The sequence below is a fragment of the Rattus norvegicus genome, chromosome 2 (genome assembly GCF_036323735.1).
Source record: "Rattus norvegicus strain BN/NHsdMcwi chromosome 2, GRCr8, whole genome shotgun sequence".
Taxonomy (NCBI): Eukaryota; Metazoa; Chordata; class Mammalia; order Rodentia; family Muridae; genus Rattus; species Rattus norvegicus.
Window position 1 is genome coordinate 7,537,120 of NC_086020.1, and position 14,333 is coordinate 7,551,452.

The window sequence follows — 14,333 nt, forward strand, 5'->3', positions numbered from 1 at the left end:
CAAAGAGACCTAGAGAGTTTAGTAGAAAGTCGAAGTGAACTTCACTGAGATAAAACCAAGAAAATATGGTTACAAGTATCTCCTAGTGCTTGTAGATACCTTTTCAGGAATAGATAGAAGCTTTCTCCACCAAGCAAAAGATGGCCTCCATAGTCATCAAGAAGATACTGGAAGAAATCTTCCCCCAGTCTGGAGTGCTCAAGGTAATCTGGTCAGACAACGGCCCTACTTTCGTTGCCAAGATAAGCCAGGGTGTGACCAAGAGGTCTATTGGAAATTACATTGTATCTATAGACCTCAAAGTTCAGGACAGGTAGAGTAAATAAATAAAACTCTAAAAGAGACCCTGACCAAATTGACCATGGAGACTGGCGCAGACTGGGTGGTACTCCTTCCTTCTTGCTCTCTTCAGAGCAAGAAATACCCCTTCCAGATTCAGCCTTACCTACTTTGAGATCTTATATGGGGCCTCAGCTCCTGTGACTGTATTAGATGATGTTACTGAACCAACATGTCATAGTAATAATGATTTGTATACCAGGCTAAAAGACCTACAGGTGATACAGAAAGAAGTCTGGTCATAGCTGACAGCAGCCTATGCCCCGGGGACCCCTGAGACATCTCATCAGTTCCAGGTCAGAGACTCAGCTACATGCGACAACACCGAGCCCAGACACTCAAGCCTCGCTGAAAAGGACCGTACCTGGTGCTGCTGATGACCCTGACAGCCGTCAAGTCTCAGCCCTCACCAGCCACATACTAGCTGTTGGGGCTGAGAGCTGGGACCTAGAGGGACACTCAGATCTTCAAAAAACTCCCTAGACTTGCACATCAGATAAGCAGATACATCAGAGACATGACTGGGAGGTTGCTATAATGCTCATTTGAGGAGTGTGCTTTAGAAACAAGAATTTCATGTTTGCCCGGGGTTCCATTGGGATAGGTGTGGGGATAGGCTTGATTTCTATTGCAAATGATGTAACATTGCATATGTTAGTACTCCTAACACTTCTTGGGACTGTGCCTGAGGGATCACAACCTGTATACGTTTAGAAGTTCTAAAAGGCAGTCATGACCTTTGTGTGTAGGTTCAGATAGTGTCCAGATTGGAATCCTGATGCTAAAGACTTAGTAAGACACAAAAGAGAGTTGACCTGATATTCCTTAAAGATAGAGGTCTGTGTGCTACACTAAAAGAAAAATGTTGCTTCTATGTAGACCATTCAGGAGTAATTAAAGACTCCATGAGTAAACTTAAAAAATGGTTAGACAAAAGACAGAAAGACAGAGAAGCATAACAAGGATGGTTTGAGAGATGGTTTAATAGATCTCCATGGCTGACTACTTTAAACTCCTCATTAGTAGGGCCACTTTTGATTTTACTTCTGCTTCTTACGCTCGGGCCATGTATCCTTAATAAGCTAGTAACTTTTGTTAGAGAAAGAATAAGTGCTGTACAGATTCTGATGCTATGCCAGCAATACCATGCTTTAGGAGGACAAAAAAAAATCAATATTATGAATATACTGAAATTAGACCTAGCCACTAGAAGAAGTGGGGAACTCCACTGCCCCTGCATGGGATATGAGTCTCAACCTCAGTGCACTGGTTCCTATTGATAAACCTCATATGATTACAGCAAGGATGGTCTTGTGTGAGTTCTTGGGGGTTCACGTCATCCCAAGACTTGAGTGAGGGTCTCTCCGCTGCGGGGGTCTTTCAGTCCCAAGTCTATTTCTATTTTTAGTGTAATTATGAAAGTTCATTGTATTTCTTATTATACAGCCTTTACTTTCTATATGAGGAGTGGGCACATTCTATTTTTGATTCTAAGTTTATCACATCTTTCTAGCACAACAGCCATCTCTAAAAACTTTCTTCCTAAAGATATTTGAATCAAATCATGAATTCTATAAAATCATCTAAATAGCAGTAATTCATGGTAGTTCATCCTTATGTTGATCTGCAGGAAATTTGATCAATAGGGTGGGCTAATACTCATGGATTATTATATTAATTTAATAACGACAGGAAAGGCATATCAGCTGTCAGCTGTAAGAAGCAATTCTGAGATTAATTCTCAGAACCTTGCCATCCTTTGTAACCTTGCCATTGAGCTCACCATTACAGAACATGCAAAAATGGTGGGCCACCTCCAGGAAGACCCCCTGCTAACCTTAGCCTATACTAGATGACTCTTAACAAGTTACCCTGTGATACTTTGTGGTGTCAAAGAAAGACTCAACAAATAAAAGAAAAAATTTACAGACCAATTTTCTTCATGAAGATAAATGAAAATATATTCAATAAAATACTTGCAAACCATGTCTAAGAACATTTCAAAAAGATGACCCACCATGATCAAGTAAACTTCATCCCAGAGATGCAGGGAGGGTTCAATATACAGAAATCAATAAATATAATCCATCATATAAACGAAGTGAGTGAAAAAAATCACACGATCATTTTATTAGATGCTGAAAAAGTCTTTGACAAAATAAAACACCATTTTATGATAAGGGGAATTAGAAACCCCTTCGGTTGATCAGCACTTTCAGCAAAGTACTTAGAGTTTTGATGTAATTATGTCTTGTGCACTGGGAATTACATTACACCAGGAAACTATTTTCCAAATTGTACTGTGTTTAAATGAACTGGCAATAAACCATCTGTCACCTGACTCCCAAAGTTTAATCCAGGCCAAATCAGGCTGAACCCCCCTGCCATGACACCTGCAGGAACCCTTTCACAATGACACTTACTCAATCATGTTTGTGCTGTTTGCTTCCTAAGAGCTAGCAGTTGGAAATAATCTACATGCTCCTCAACAGAAGAATGGATAACAAAAATGTGGTCCATTTGCACATGGAATATTACTTAAATGTTTTTAAAAAAACATGAAATGTGCAGGCAAATGGGTTGAACTAGAGAAAAAAAATCACACTAAGTGAGATATATCAAACCCAGAAAGGTAAGTATGGCATATATTCACTTATATCTGGAAATTCACTATTAAATAAATGATAACCAACCTACAGTTCATAAATCCAGGGAAAATAAGCATAGAGGAGAGGGCTAGGCCAGACACATGGATCTCTTTTGGAGGGGGAAGTAGAATAGATTTTATGGGTGGAGTAGAGCCTTGAAGGAGAATGGGAGAAGGTCAAGAGTGGGAGGATCTGGTGAGAAGGGGGACAGAATTGAGGAATGGACTGAGATAAAGGATATTTAAGAGGCTACATGAAAGCCCAGTACAGTACCAATAAAACAACCTTAATTATATTGTGCTATACTCAGAGATTGGTGCTCTAAAAAATGAAGTTAAAATTTTTGCAGGAAGATTGATGGACTTGGAATGTATATTATTAAGCAAAGTTATACAATCTCAAAAGAAACTGCATGTACTCTCCTATGTGCAGAATTTAGCCAATAATATATGTGTACATGTAAACAAATGTATATATGGATACAGCACAATATAAAGAAAGAAGGCAAGAACATATATATACAGGGGTGAGGAAGAATAGACTGCATGTAGCAGTCACAAGCTATAAAAGTGTATAAAGCTAATTGCTCCAGTAGTTCTGTCAAGGAGCATCTAACTTCTAGATGCTGTTGTGGAAATTTTGGTTCTGGTAGTGGATGAGTGTGTAAAATCCATTCAACACTAAGAGTGCAAAAGTTAATGCTCGGTCCTACAGCTTCCCTTCCACTCGCCTATTCTAACTGTGCTGGAGTCCACTGAGATGCATAGACTTAAGGTCTGGTTAATTTTGGTGTGCTATACTTTTTCTTATTTGTAAGTTCTTTTTAGTAATAAGGATTATAAATTAAAAGGTGAAATACAAATGAGCAGGAAAAAACTTGTCAAACCTAAGATGTTTAGAAACCTAAGATGCTTTGACTTTCATTTTCTTTTTCTCCATGTCTGGGGGAAGTATAAATTGCTATAGTTTATAGAGACAGTAAGTCCCAGGTAATCTATAGTCTTCCAACTGTGAAGTGAGACTTTAGGTTCACCTTTGCTTGTAGTGAATACAAGCATTTGTTCCCTTATCGCATATCTATGCATGTCTCTCTGAACAAGAAAACACTAACTATACTCAAGTAACATCTTTTGGAAGGGTGCATTGCTAATTGAATTTCTGAGATTAAAATAAAACCAGAAACAATTACTGTTGTGACCCTTTTATTACAATGTCAGCCTTCAATCAGACAATGACTTTCCTTTATCATTGGAAATCAGACTCAATCTGCTGATAATATATTAAAACAGAAGCACATTTAAAAAAGCATTTTTCTTCAAAGAAAAAGTAAAATAAGTTTGTGAAAATCTTTGCTTAGAATTTTCTCTAAGATCATGGGCATAATTCACCCTAATTCTGTAGTTAAAATAATAATAATAGTTAAAAGTTGTAATATTAATTTATTTTATGATATTTACAGTTTTATTTAACAGATCATCAAATCTACTGGATGTAGAAATAGTTCAATCAGGAGTAGATAGGTGGGTAGGTAGATGTTAGGTAGCTAGCTAGATAGGTAGGTAGATAGATAGATGATAGATAGATAGATAGATAGATAGATAGTTAGATAGAGTGATGGTTTGTATATGCTTGGATTAGAAAGTGACACTATTAGTAGGTCTGACCTTGTTGGAGTAAGTGTGTCACTGTAGGCATGGGCTTTATTTCCCTTTTTAGAGTTGCCTGGAAGCCAGTCTTCTCCTTGCAGCCTTCAGATGAAGATGTAGAACTCTCAGCTCTTCCTGTACCATGCCTGTCTAGATACTGCTATGCTCCCATTTTGATGATAATGGACTGAAACTTTCAACCTATAAGCCAGCCCCAAATAAATATTGGCCTTTATAAGAGTTGCCTTGGTCTTGGTGTCTGTTCACAACAATAAAACCCTAACTAAGTCAGATAGATGCCAACAGGCAGACAGGCAATAGGTTGGTAGTTAAATAGCACTTAAAAATTTTTTTAAAGACAAAAGTCAGACTTTTCAGTTATGGTCAGAGTCCTCAGTAGGACAATACAGGCTATTCATTTCAGTTTTGTCTAATTTTTATATAGATGAAAGAAGGCTAAATTTCACACCCAGGGAAATTCTAGGAAGACTTAATTGAAAACTGAAGGCACAGCAGAGGCTGGCACTGAGTTGTGGTGAGAGCTAATGGTGCAAATACCTTGGTTGGTATACTTAAACAAACAGCTCTATCCTAAATCAGTGTTACTAGGCCTCTCATGACCCCGGTGCAATTCCATGCCCTAATTATTCAATGAACAGTTTTAGAAGATTTAAAGATTTGTAAAACTTAAGAATGTGTCTTTAATAAATTGAATGTAAAAAAAATAAAAAGAAGAAAAGAGAAGAAAAAAGACATGACAAAAAGTTCATTGTCATGAACTTATAAATACAAGAGATAATTTCATATTTTATAATGATTGTTTTTAGGTGTATGATGTGCTATTTTGGGGGGATCGAGTCAGTTTTGAGCTTCATGTCAAGAATGAGAAATTAATTCTAACTAATATATTTTCTCCTAACTTCATTCCTATTAATTCTCCTAAATTAATTTATGTTAAGGAGTAGGGATATATGAATAGAATATCCCTCTAACATGTATAAGGCCCTGGGTTTGATCTCCAGCACTGGACCAAATAAACAAAAATGCATGAATGTCTTAGAGTATGTATGGATCATAATTACCTGAGCTTTCCAGTTAAGCATTTGTGTGATTTGGGCAGGTCACTTACAATAATTCAAAAATGCCCTGGTTTTTGAGTAATGATAAGACTTGAGATGCAGGCCTGGCTGCACTGCAAATCTTGAGATCTTCAGGATTGGTAGGTATTTATAAACAACTACTACATTTTTATTTTTATTTCTGTCTATGTTATTGAACAGTTACAGTTTGACTTTTGCTTTATGTCTCTTTAGTTTTTCACTTACCTATGCTTTCTTTCCACCTGTTTGTATCTAGATAAGTTACATACATAAATTCTCAAAGCTCACCCATTCAGGCATCAGCTTCTATTTGTGTTTGAATGTGTAGCATGCTAAGTGTGCAAAGATGGATGTCATAGGGTCCTTCCTGTCTTGGATACTGTTCTACCATGATAACCTTTTCAAAGCTAGGCAATAAGACTAGATTTTATGCTTTCACACCCCTGACCTAATGACTTCTTTTCTTTCTCCTCTTCTCTTCTCTTCTCTTCTCTTCTCTTCTCTTCTCTTCTCTTCTCTTCTCTTCTTCTCTTCTCTTCTCTTCTCTTCTCTTCTCTTCTCTTCTCTTCTCTTCTCTTCTCTTTTCTTATAAATAACTATCTCCTAAGCAGCAGCAGCCATAAGAAATATTTAGGTAGTAACTAGCATGGGCTGCAAGTTTCTTATAATAAAATTCTTTTTAAAAATATTCTCTTTGACCTAGAGATTATTCTTATGCTAATTAAAATTTAAAGATAGCATGCAACATAATAAGCTTTGCTATGGCATTTTTGTGCTTAAATATCATTATGTTTTGTTCTTTTTGTTTTGTTTCAAGACAGGGTTTGTCTTTGCAGCCCTGGTCAACCTGAAACTGGCTCTATAAACCAAGTTGCCCTCACACTCAAGAGATCCATCTGCCTCTGTCCCACCACCCCTGCTTTCCTCCAGTGTGGGGATTAAAGGCATGGTTTTCTTATTTATACCTGTCTTTTACTCTTCTTCTCTCTTCTCTTTATGGTCTCCTTCTTCCCTTCCTCCCCATAGTCTTCTGTCTTTATATCACAGGGATTCCATTATCCCTGTCTCCATGTGGACATTTTTTATTTCCTATCATTGCTCCATTACTACTTTCTGATCTGAACTTAACACACACACACACACACACACACACACACACACACACACACACACACACTTAGGTTCCACCCATTTTGGCTGTAAGCCCAGACTTTGATGGCTGAACCACCTCTCCACCCCTAGATTCCACAAATAACAGAAAACATGAAATATTTGTCTTTCTGAGAGTGTCTTATTTCACTTAACATAATCATTTTCAATTCCACTTCCCCATAAATTTCATGATTTCACCTTTTCTTTATGACTGAAGGAAATTCTACTGAGTATGTCCTACATTTTTTTACCCTTCCATGTATTGGTGGACATCTAATCTCATTGTATTTTTTGTTGTGAAAAAAAAAAAACAATGACATCACTGATGTGCATGTGTCTCTGGGGTATCCTGACTGAGTACACTTCAGATGTATACTCTCAAGAGTGGTATACCAGGGTCATATGATAGCTCTATTTTAGCTTTTTAGGGGTCTTTATGTTAACTTCCATGGTAGCTGCTAAAAGCTTACAGTTTAAGTTGTATCTTAGAATGTTTGCATTTTCACTTTCCCTTGGAACATTTTTGTCTTAATCCAAAAGTAAGGGAATTAAATAAATCACATAGCTGTTTACTGAGGGATCTCATTGGAGAGGACTATCATAATCTGAAAATGTTGTCCTAAATATAAAGAAATTGATGTGTTCCCTTTAGTTGAGAAATCCTTGTCTTCAAAATTTAGCAATAACTTATTTGTCACCTTTTGGTGTACCTATATTTTCCATTTCACACTATGTCAGACTGTGTCTTGTGAGCTTAGTGACTTTGAGGTACAAATATTATGGTGTCTCTTGTGGCCAGTAAGAATTCAGAAGAGATGTGGAGAATGGACAAAGCGTTGTTTTACCTAGGTGCTGTGGGACAGACAGGAAAAGAGCAAGATACAAGGAATGCTAAGATCATAGTATCCTAGTTTCTTCATGCTGTATTTCTGGGACACAGTGGTTATTTAAACAAGAAAGGGAACCTTGAGAATAGTGGCGGTCATCTAAACATTTGTTCAATCCTCTTTATTACTTTCTTCTTCAGTAGGGGAAAATTCAGTTTGGAAAGGTAAAGCCCGGTTTCAGAAGGGGTAAGGGAGAGCAGTGAATACAGCACCACATAGGACGCAAACATGCTTCCATAAACAAACCTAAGAACTTAACATTTTAGATTGAAATAATACAATTTATGTTCAAATTAGTATTCATATTTATTCATATGAACATTGTGTAAATGATCTCAGTGTGGAATGTCCCCTGGACTGATTTACTACTTAATTTCTTGTTCAGGCTCAAATTTCTGGAATAGGTTTTACTTATTGCCAGTGTTTTTGTTATAAGAAACTTTTTGACATTCACTTAACAAAATTAAAAATCATCTATTTACTTACTTGAAATCCAAGAGGTTCATTTCATGCTGATAATCACCTTGGACTGTCTTTAAATTTGACGTATGTTCAGAGGTAGAGGCCTCTATCTTTCCTAAGAGCTGCATTACCTAATGGAAGTAAAGATGTTTGTGTGTGAGAGCAAAGCCTCCACCATTTTTGCACTAAGACTTCCTTTCTAAGAAGCCTAGAGCACATCTGCATTAGCAAATGATTCAACTGCCAGAAGACCAGGCAGGCTGCTCTCAGACTTCCTTATCCCTCTGTTATCCCAGACACAATTTTTATGGCTGTTCCTAACACTGGAAGAGAACACAAGGGGCAGCTTTCCTCCAACCTCCTGCCTATGCCTCCTGTACATCTCCTCATTGCCTCCTCTTCCTTTAGCCTCCAACACCAGCAAGTATCCCTACAGCTCTCACCACCATTCCTGTCAACATACCAGCCTAGCAGACAAGTAAAACAGACAACACTGAGCCAATAAATGCACTCTCTGGAAACCTAGAGAGAGGATACAGAAACCAAGGAATAAAACTGTCACACAACCAAGACAAACCCAGAAATCAACACCTAGACCTATAAGCACTTCAAACCCAGATGCCTAGACACCAGCATAAAAAAAAAACAAAAACAAACAAACAAAAAATCAACATAATAACAGTCAGAGCAATAGCAAAGTCCAGCTATCCTTGGATATGCTAACAGCTGAAGCACAAGAAAATGATCCTAAAACCAACTTTATGAAGATGACAGATATCCCTAATGTCCTCATGAATAATTGTAGAAATCTGAAAAAGTACAACAACCAATTGGAAGAAATGAATAAATCTCTCTTTAAAAAAGGAGTAAGGAAAAACAAAACAACTGAAGGAAACAAATAAAACTGTCCTGAAAATGGACATAAAAGCAATAAAGAAAACAGAAACTGGGGGAATCTAGGAAATGGAAACTTTTATGAATTTGAACGGGAAATAGAGGCAAGTTTCACCAACATAGTACAAGAGAGAGAAGAGAGAATCTCAGTCATTGAAGATACTAAAGAAGAAATGGATACATCCATCAAAGAAAATATTAAATCTAAAATAATCCTTACATAAAACGTCCAGGAAACCTTAGAAACCATGAAAAGATCAATGCTACAAATAATAGGAATAGAGGAAGGAGAAGAATTTCAAAGGCCTAGGCAATATTTTCAACAAAATCACAGAAGAAAATTTTCCTAACCTAAAGAATGTGCCTATAAAGGTACAAGAAACACACAAACAACAAATACAATAGACTAGAAAAGAAAGTCTCCTTGCCACATAATTATAAAAACACTAAACATACAGAACAAAGGAAGAATATTAAAAGCTATAAATGATCAAGTAATACATAAAGGCAAACCTATTAGGATTACATCTGACTTCTTAATGGAGACTTTAAAATCTAGAAACGTGTCGACAAATGTGTTGCAGACTCTAAGAGACTACAGACAGGAGCCCAGATTACTATACGCAGCAAAATTTTTAATCACCATAAACGGAGAAAATAAGATATTCTATAGTAAAGTCAAATTTAAACAATATATATCTACAAATCTGGTCCTACAGAATGTGCTATAAGAACAAGTTCAAACCAAGGAGGTTAGCTATACCCACAAAAATTCAGAAAATAATCTCAGATCAACCAAACTAAAGGAAGGTAAGCATAAACACACCACCACTACCACCACCACCAATAAAAAGCAGAAATCAACAATCATTATTCACAGAGATCTCTTACAATCAGTGGTCTTAATTCCCCAGTAAAAAGACACAGACTAACACAATGAATATAAAACAGGACCCATCCTTCTGCTGCATATAAGAAACACACCTCAGCATTAAGGACAGACATTATCTCAGGGTAAAGTGATGGAAAAAGATATTCCAAGCAAATGGACCCAAGCAAGCCAGTATAGCTTTCTTAATATATAATAAAATTGACTTCAAACCAAAACTAATCAAAAGAGATAGGGAAGAACAGGACATATTTATTCATCAAGGGGAAAATTTGCCAAGATGACATTTGAATTCTTAACATCCATGTCCTCAAAACAAGAGCATACCAGTTTATAAAAGCAATACTACTATAGCTTAAGTCATGCACTAACCCTCACACAATGATACTTAATAGATGTATGTACCAGCCCATGATGCTCACAAACAACTAGCACGGGCTAATTCTTTCCCAGCATCAGTGAATAAGCAAGAAATCACTGTGATCTGAAGGGAATTTCAATCTGCTCCAAATGCAAGAACAAAAGCACAAGCTATGTGTCTGTACTGTGCTAAGTGGAAATGAATATAACAGAGTTCATATGAAAAAACCGAAGTCCAGCCATTTGAATACAGAAATGTTTTGAATTCTACTGTCTCGCATGCCTCTGATAGTTACTATGAGAGGCATACTTGGCCCAAAGGCTCAACCGCTGGGCTTAAAAACAGTAAGTAGTGTTGTGTGTACCCTGAGTATCTTTCCCAAATCTTTGGTGCCAGCACAATGAGTGCTGCTCCTCACATGGGTACTTTTCATTCATGGAACTTGATGACATGTTCTTCATGACATCCCACAGAGTCCTTTCTTCCCTGTCTGTCACAGGAGTCAGATTTCTACTTCCCTGTCTCATCCAGCTCTCTCTCCACTATTCCGCACAGATGTTCCCTTAGTGAATCTTTTGCTTATCTGATTCCTCCATTATATTTGCCTCTCAAAGTCTCTGGACTAATAACAAGTATCAATGAGAGAACCCATTCTGCAATCAGTTTTCCTAAGAAACGAGAATGAATGTGTCACCCACTGACAGGACATGAACAAATCTAGTCAAGTAGTGATTACCTTGCAGGTAGCTCAGTATCACTGGCCCAAAAGGATGAGTCCAATGGCCCAGGTACTAGGCATGCCCATTAAAGAAGCAATGTCTAAAATCCGAGTCTAAGGTTGTTTATGCTTTTCATAAAAAATCTAACCCACCACAGGGTTTAAATAGATATGTAATATCATCAGTGACATGAATGTTGGACCTTTAGTAATAACAGCTCTCATGAGAACTGCTATTATGTGCCATCCTGAACTCCTCAGTGTTAAAGGGAGCCAGAGAGTGAGCAAAAATCAGCAGTGATGGAAGCAGCCCATGATTACATTGGAAGCCTACGCTGGGACACAAGAGGCACTCATTAAATGTTTGTTGGTTCAACTGAATGAACTAATAATGTATATGAATAAGATTCATGTTAATCTTTCAAGGTAAAGGATTCTCTTTTCGATGTAGGCCTTTGAAGATCTATCACATTACTGCTGCTTATAATGCCATACACATCCTGTCTCTTTCCAGTTACCTTTACATCCAAGTTCTTGGAAATGGTTTCTATAGCAGAAGCGAGTTCTTGAACTGATTTCTCAGTCTGTCGGCACTCGTGCCTGATGAACTGCATGTCTCCCGAAAGCTTCACAATGCTTGAATCACACCTAGGATCATGATAGAAATCTGTGTGATATTAGCAGGCTCACTAACTGTAAAATATCTACAGTAGGATTTAGGGATTCACTTAACACCAAATTTCTCCAGGGTTTTGAATAACATGTTAGTAGATAAGAGAAGGAGCATGAAGAGATACTGAGGTACTGTGGGAACACCACGTTGAGTGGAAGGAAACTGCATTTCATTACAAAATTGTCCTTTCCCTCCCTCCCTCTCTCCCTCCCTCCTTCCCCTCCCTCCCTCTCTTCCTTCCTTCCTTCCTTCCTTCCTTCCACCATTCCTTTCTTCTTTCTCTTCTTTTTCTCCTCCTTCTCCTCCTCCTCCTTCTTCCTCTCTCTCTCTCTCTCTCTCTCTCTCTCTCTCACACACACACACACACCCACACACACACACACACACACACACCCACACACACACACACACACACACACACACACACACACACTCATACACAATCAAGGTGTTATTGAATACCTCTGGCTGGCCTGAATTCCCTATGTAAACCAGGCTAGCCCTGAACTCACAGAGATATACACATGCCTTGCTTCCTCTGTCCTGAAATGTACAATGCTTGGTTAAGTTGGGTGATTTTTATAGATTTTGATGTTTGGGTAATACATTCAGTTACCTTGGGTTAGGTAGTTAGGTGTGACTCTAACTAAGCAAGTGAAAAATCTGTGAAGTGAAAACTCTCTGAAGAAAGAAATTGAAGAAGATCTCTGAAGATGGAAAGTCTTCATTGCTCATGGATTGGGTAGATTAATAGAGTAAAAATGGCCATTATGATTAAAGCAATCTACAGATTCAATGCAATCCCCATCAAAAGTTCAACTCAATTCTTCATAGAATTAGAAACACCAATTTACAAATTAATTTGGAATAATAAAAAACCCAGGATAGCGAAAACTATTCTCAAAAATAAAAGAACGTCTAGGGGAAATCTCCATCCCTGAACTCAAGCTGTATTACAGAGCAATCATGATGAAAGCTGCACGGTATTGGTAGAGACACAGGCATGTAGATCAATGGAATAGAATTGAAGACCCAGAAATGAACCCACACACTTATGGTCACTTGTTCTTTGACAAAGGAGTTAAAACCCTCCAGTGGAAAAAAGACAGCATTTTCAACAAGTAGTCCTGGTTCAACTGGAGATCACCATGTAAAAGAATGAAAATCAATCCATTCTTAACTCCTTGTACAAAGCTCAAGTTCAAGTGAATCAAGGACCTCCACATAAAACCAGATACACTGAATCTAATAGAAGAGAAAGTGGGGGAAGAGCCTTGATCACTTGGGCAGAGGGGAAAATTTCCTTGACAGAACACCAATGGCTTATGCTCTAAGATCAAGAACTCATAAATGTGACTTCATAAAATTGCAAAGCTTCTGTAAGGCAAAGGGCACTGTCAATAGGACAAAACAGGAAGCAATAGGGAAAAGATCTTTACCAATCCTATATCTGATAAAAGGTTAGTATTTAATATATACAAAGAACTCAAGAAGTTAGACTCCAGAGAACCAAATAACCCTATTAAAATGGGGGTACCATGGTAAACAAAGAATTTTCAACAGAGGAATATTGTATGGCCAAGATGCACCTAAAGAAATGTTCAATATCCTTAGTCAACAGAGAAATGCAAATCAAAATATCTGAGATTCCACCTCACACCAGTCAGAATGGCTAAGATCAAAAACTCAGGTGATATCAGATACCTGTGAAGATATGGAGAAAGAGGAACACTCCACCATTGCTGGTGGGATTGCAAGCTGGTCCAACCACTGTGGAAATCAGTCTGGAGGTTTCTCAGAAAATTGGACATAGTACTACCTGAGGACCTAGCTATACCACTCCTGGGCAAAAGATGCTCCAACATATAACAAGAACACATGATCCACATAGCAGCCTTATTCATAACAGCCAGAAGCTGGAAAGAACCCAGATATCCCTCAAGAGAGAAATGCATACAGAAAATGTGGTATACTTACACAATGGAGTACTACTCAGCCGTTAGAAAACAGTGACCATGAAATTTACAGGAAAATGGATGCAACTAGAAAATATCATCCTGAGTGAGGTAACCCAGTCAAAAAAGAACACACGTGGTATGTACTCAATGTTAAGTGGATATTAGGAAAAACTCTAGGAATAGAGATGACACAAGTTACAGAGCACATGAAGCTAAAGAAGAAGGAAAACCAAAGTGTGGATGCTTCAGTCCTTCTCAGAAGGGGGAACAAAATAGTCACAGGAGGTAGAGGTTGAGAGGGACTTGATAGAGACAGAGGATGGGGAGGGTGAGAGGGGGAGCAGTATTAGGTATGGGAGGAGACTGGGATGATATATAGAGGCTTAGAAAATTGAACAGTTATGTATAAATTATGGATGGGAAACTGGGAGTAGCCAATTGACAGTCCCAGATGCCAGAAAGCAAGAGGCTCCCAGAACTCAACAGGGATTAGATTAGCTGAAATGTTCAACAAAGGCCAGGGACAACCTGTGGAGACCATATCCAAAGGTTAGGTAAGGCCCCTGGTTGGGCGATAGGACTACCTACTTATCTCCAAATTTTTAA

At 37.9% G+C, this 14,333-nt stretch overlaps 1 protein-coding gene across 4 annotated transcripts in view; it reads right to left on the reverse strand.

The window, feature by feature from the left end:
* Fam81b (family with sequence similarity 81, member B) overlaps positions 1 to 14,333 on the reverse strand; it is a 120,142-nt gene that overhangs the window by 54,823 nt on the left and 50,986 nt on the right. For 3 of the 4 annotated variants that reach the window (XM_039103386.2, XM_039103385.2, XM_039103387.2), the window contains 2 exons: positions 11,615 to 11,744; positions 8,259 to 8,365 (listed from right to left, as the gene is read on the reverse strand). In XM_039103386.2, the coding sequence (XP_038959314.1) occupies positions 8,259 to 8,365; positions 11,615 to 11,744 (237 nt within the window). Of the gene's footprint in view, positions 1 to 8,258; positions 8,366 to 11,614; positions 11,764 to 14,333 lie in introns of all 4 variants that reach the window. The other variant, XM_039103388.2, reaches the window with a different exon arrangement.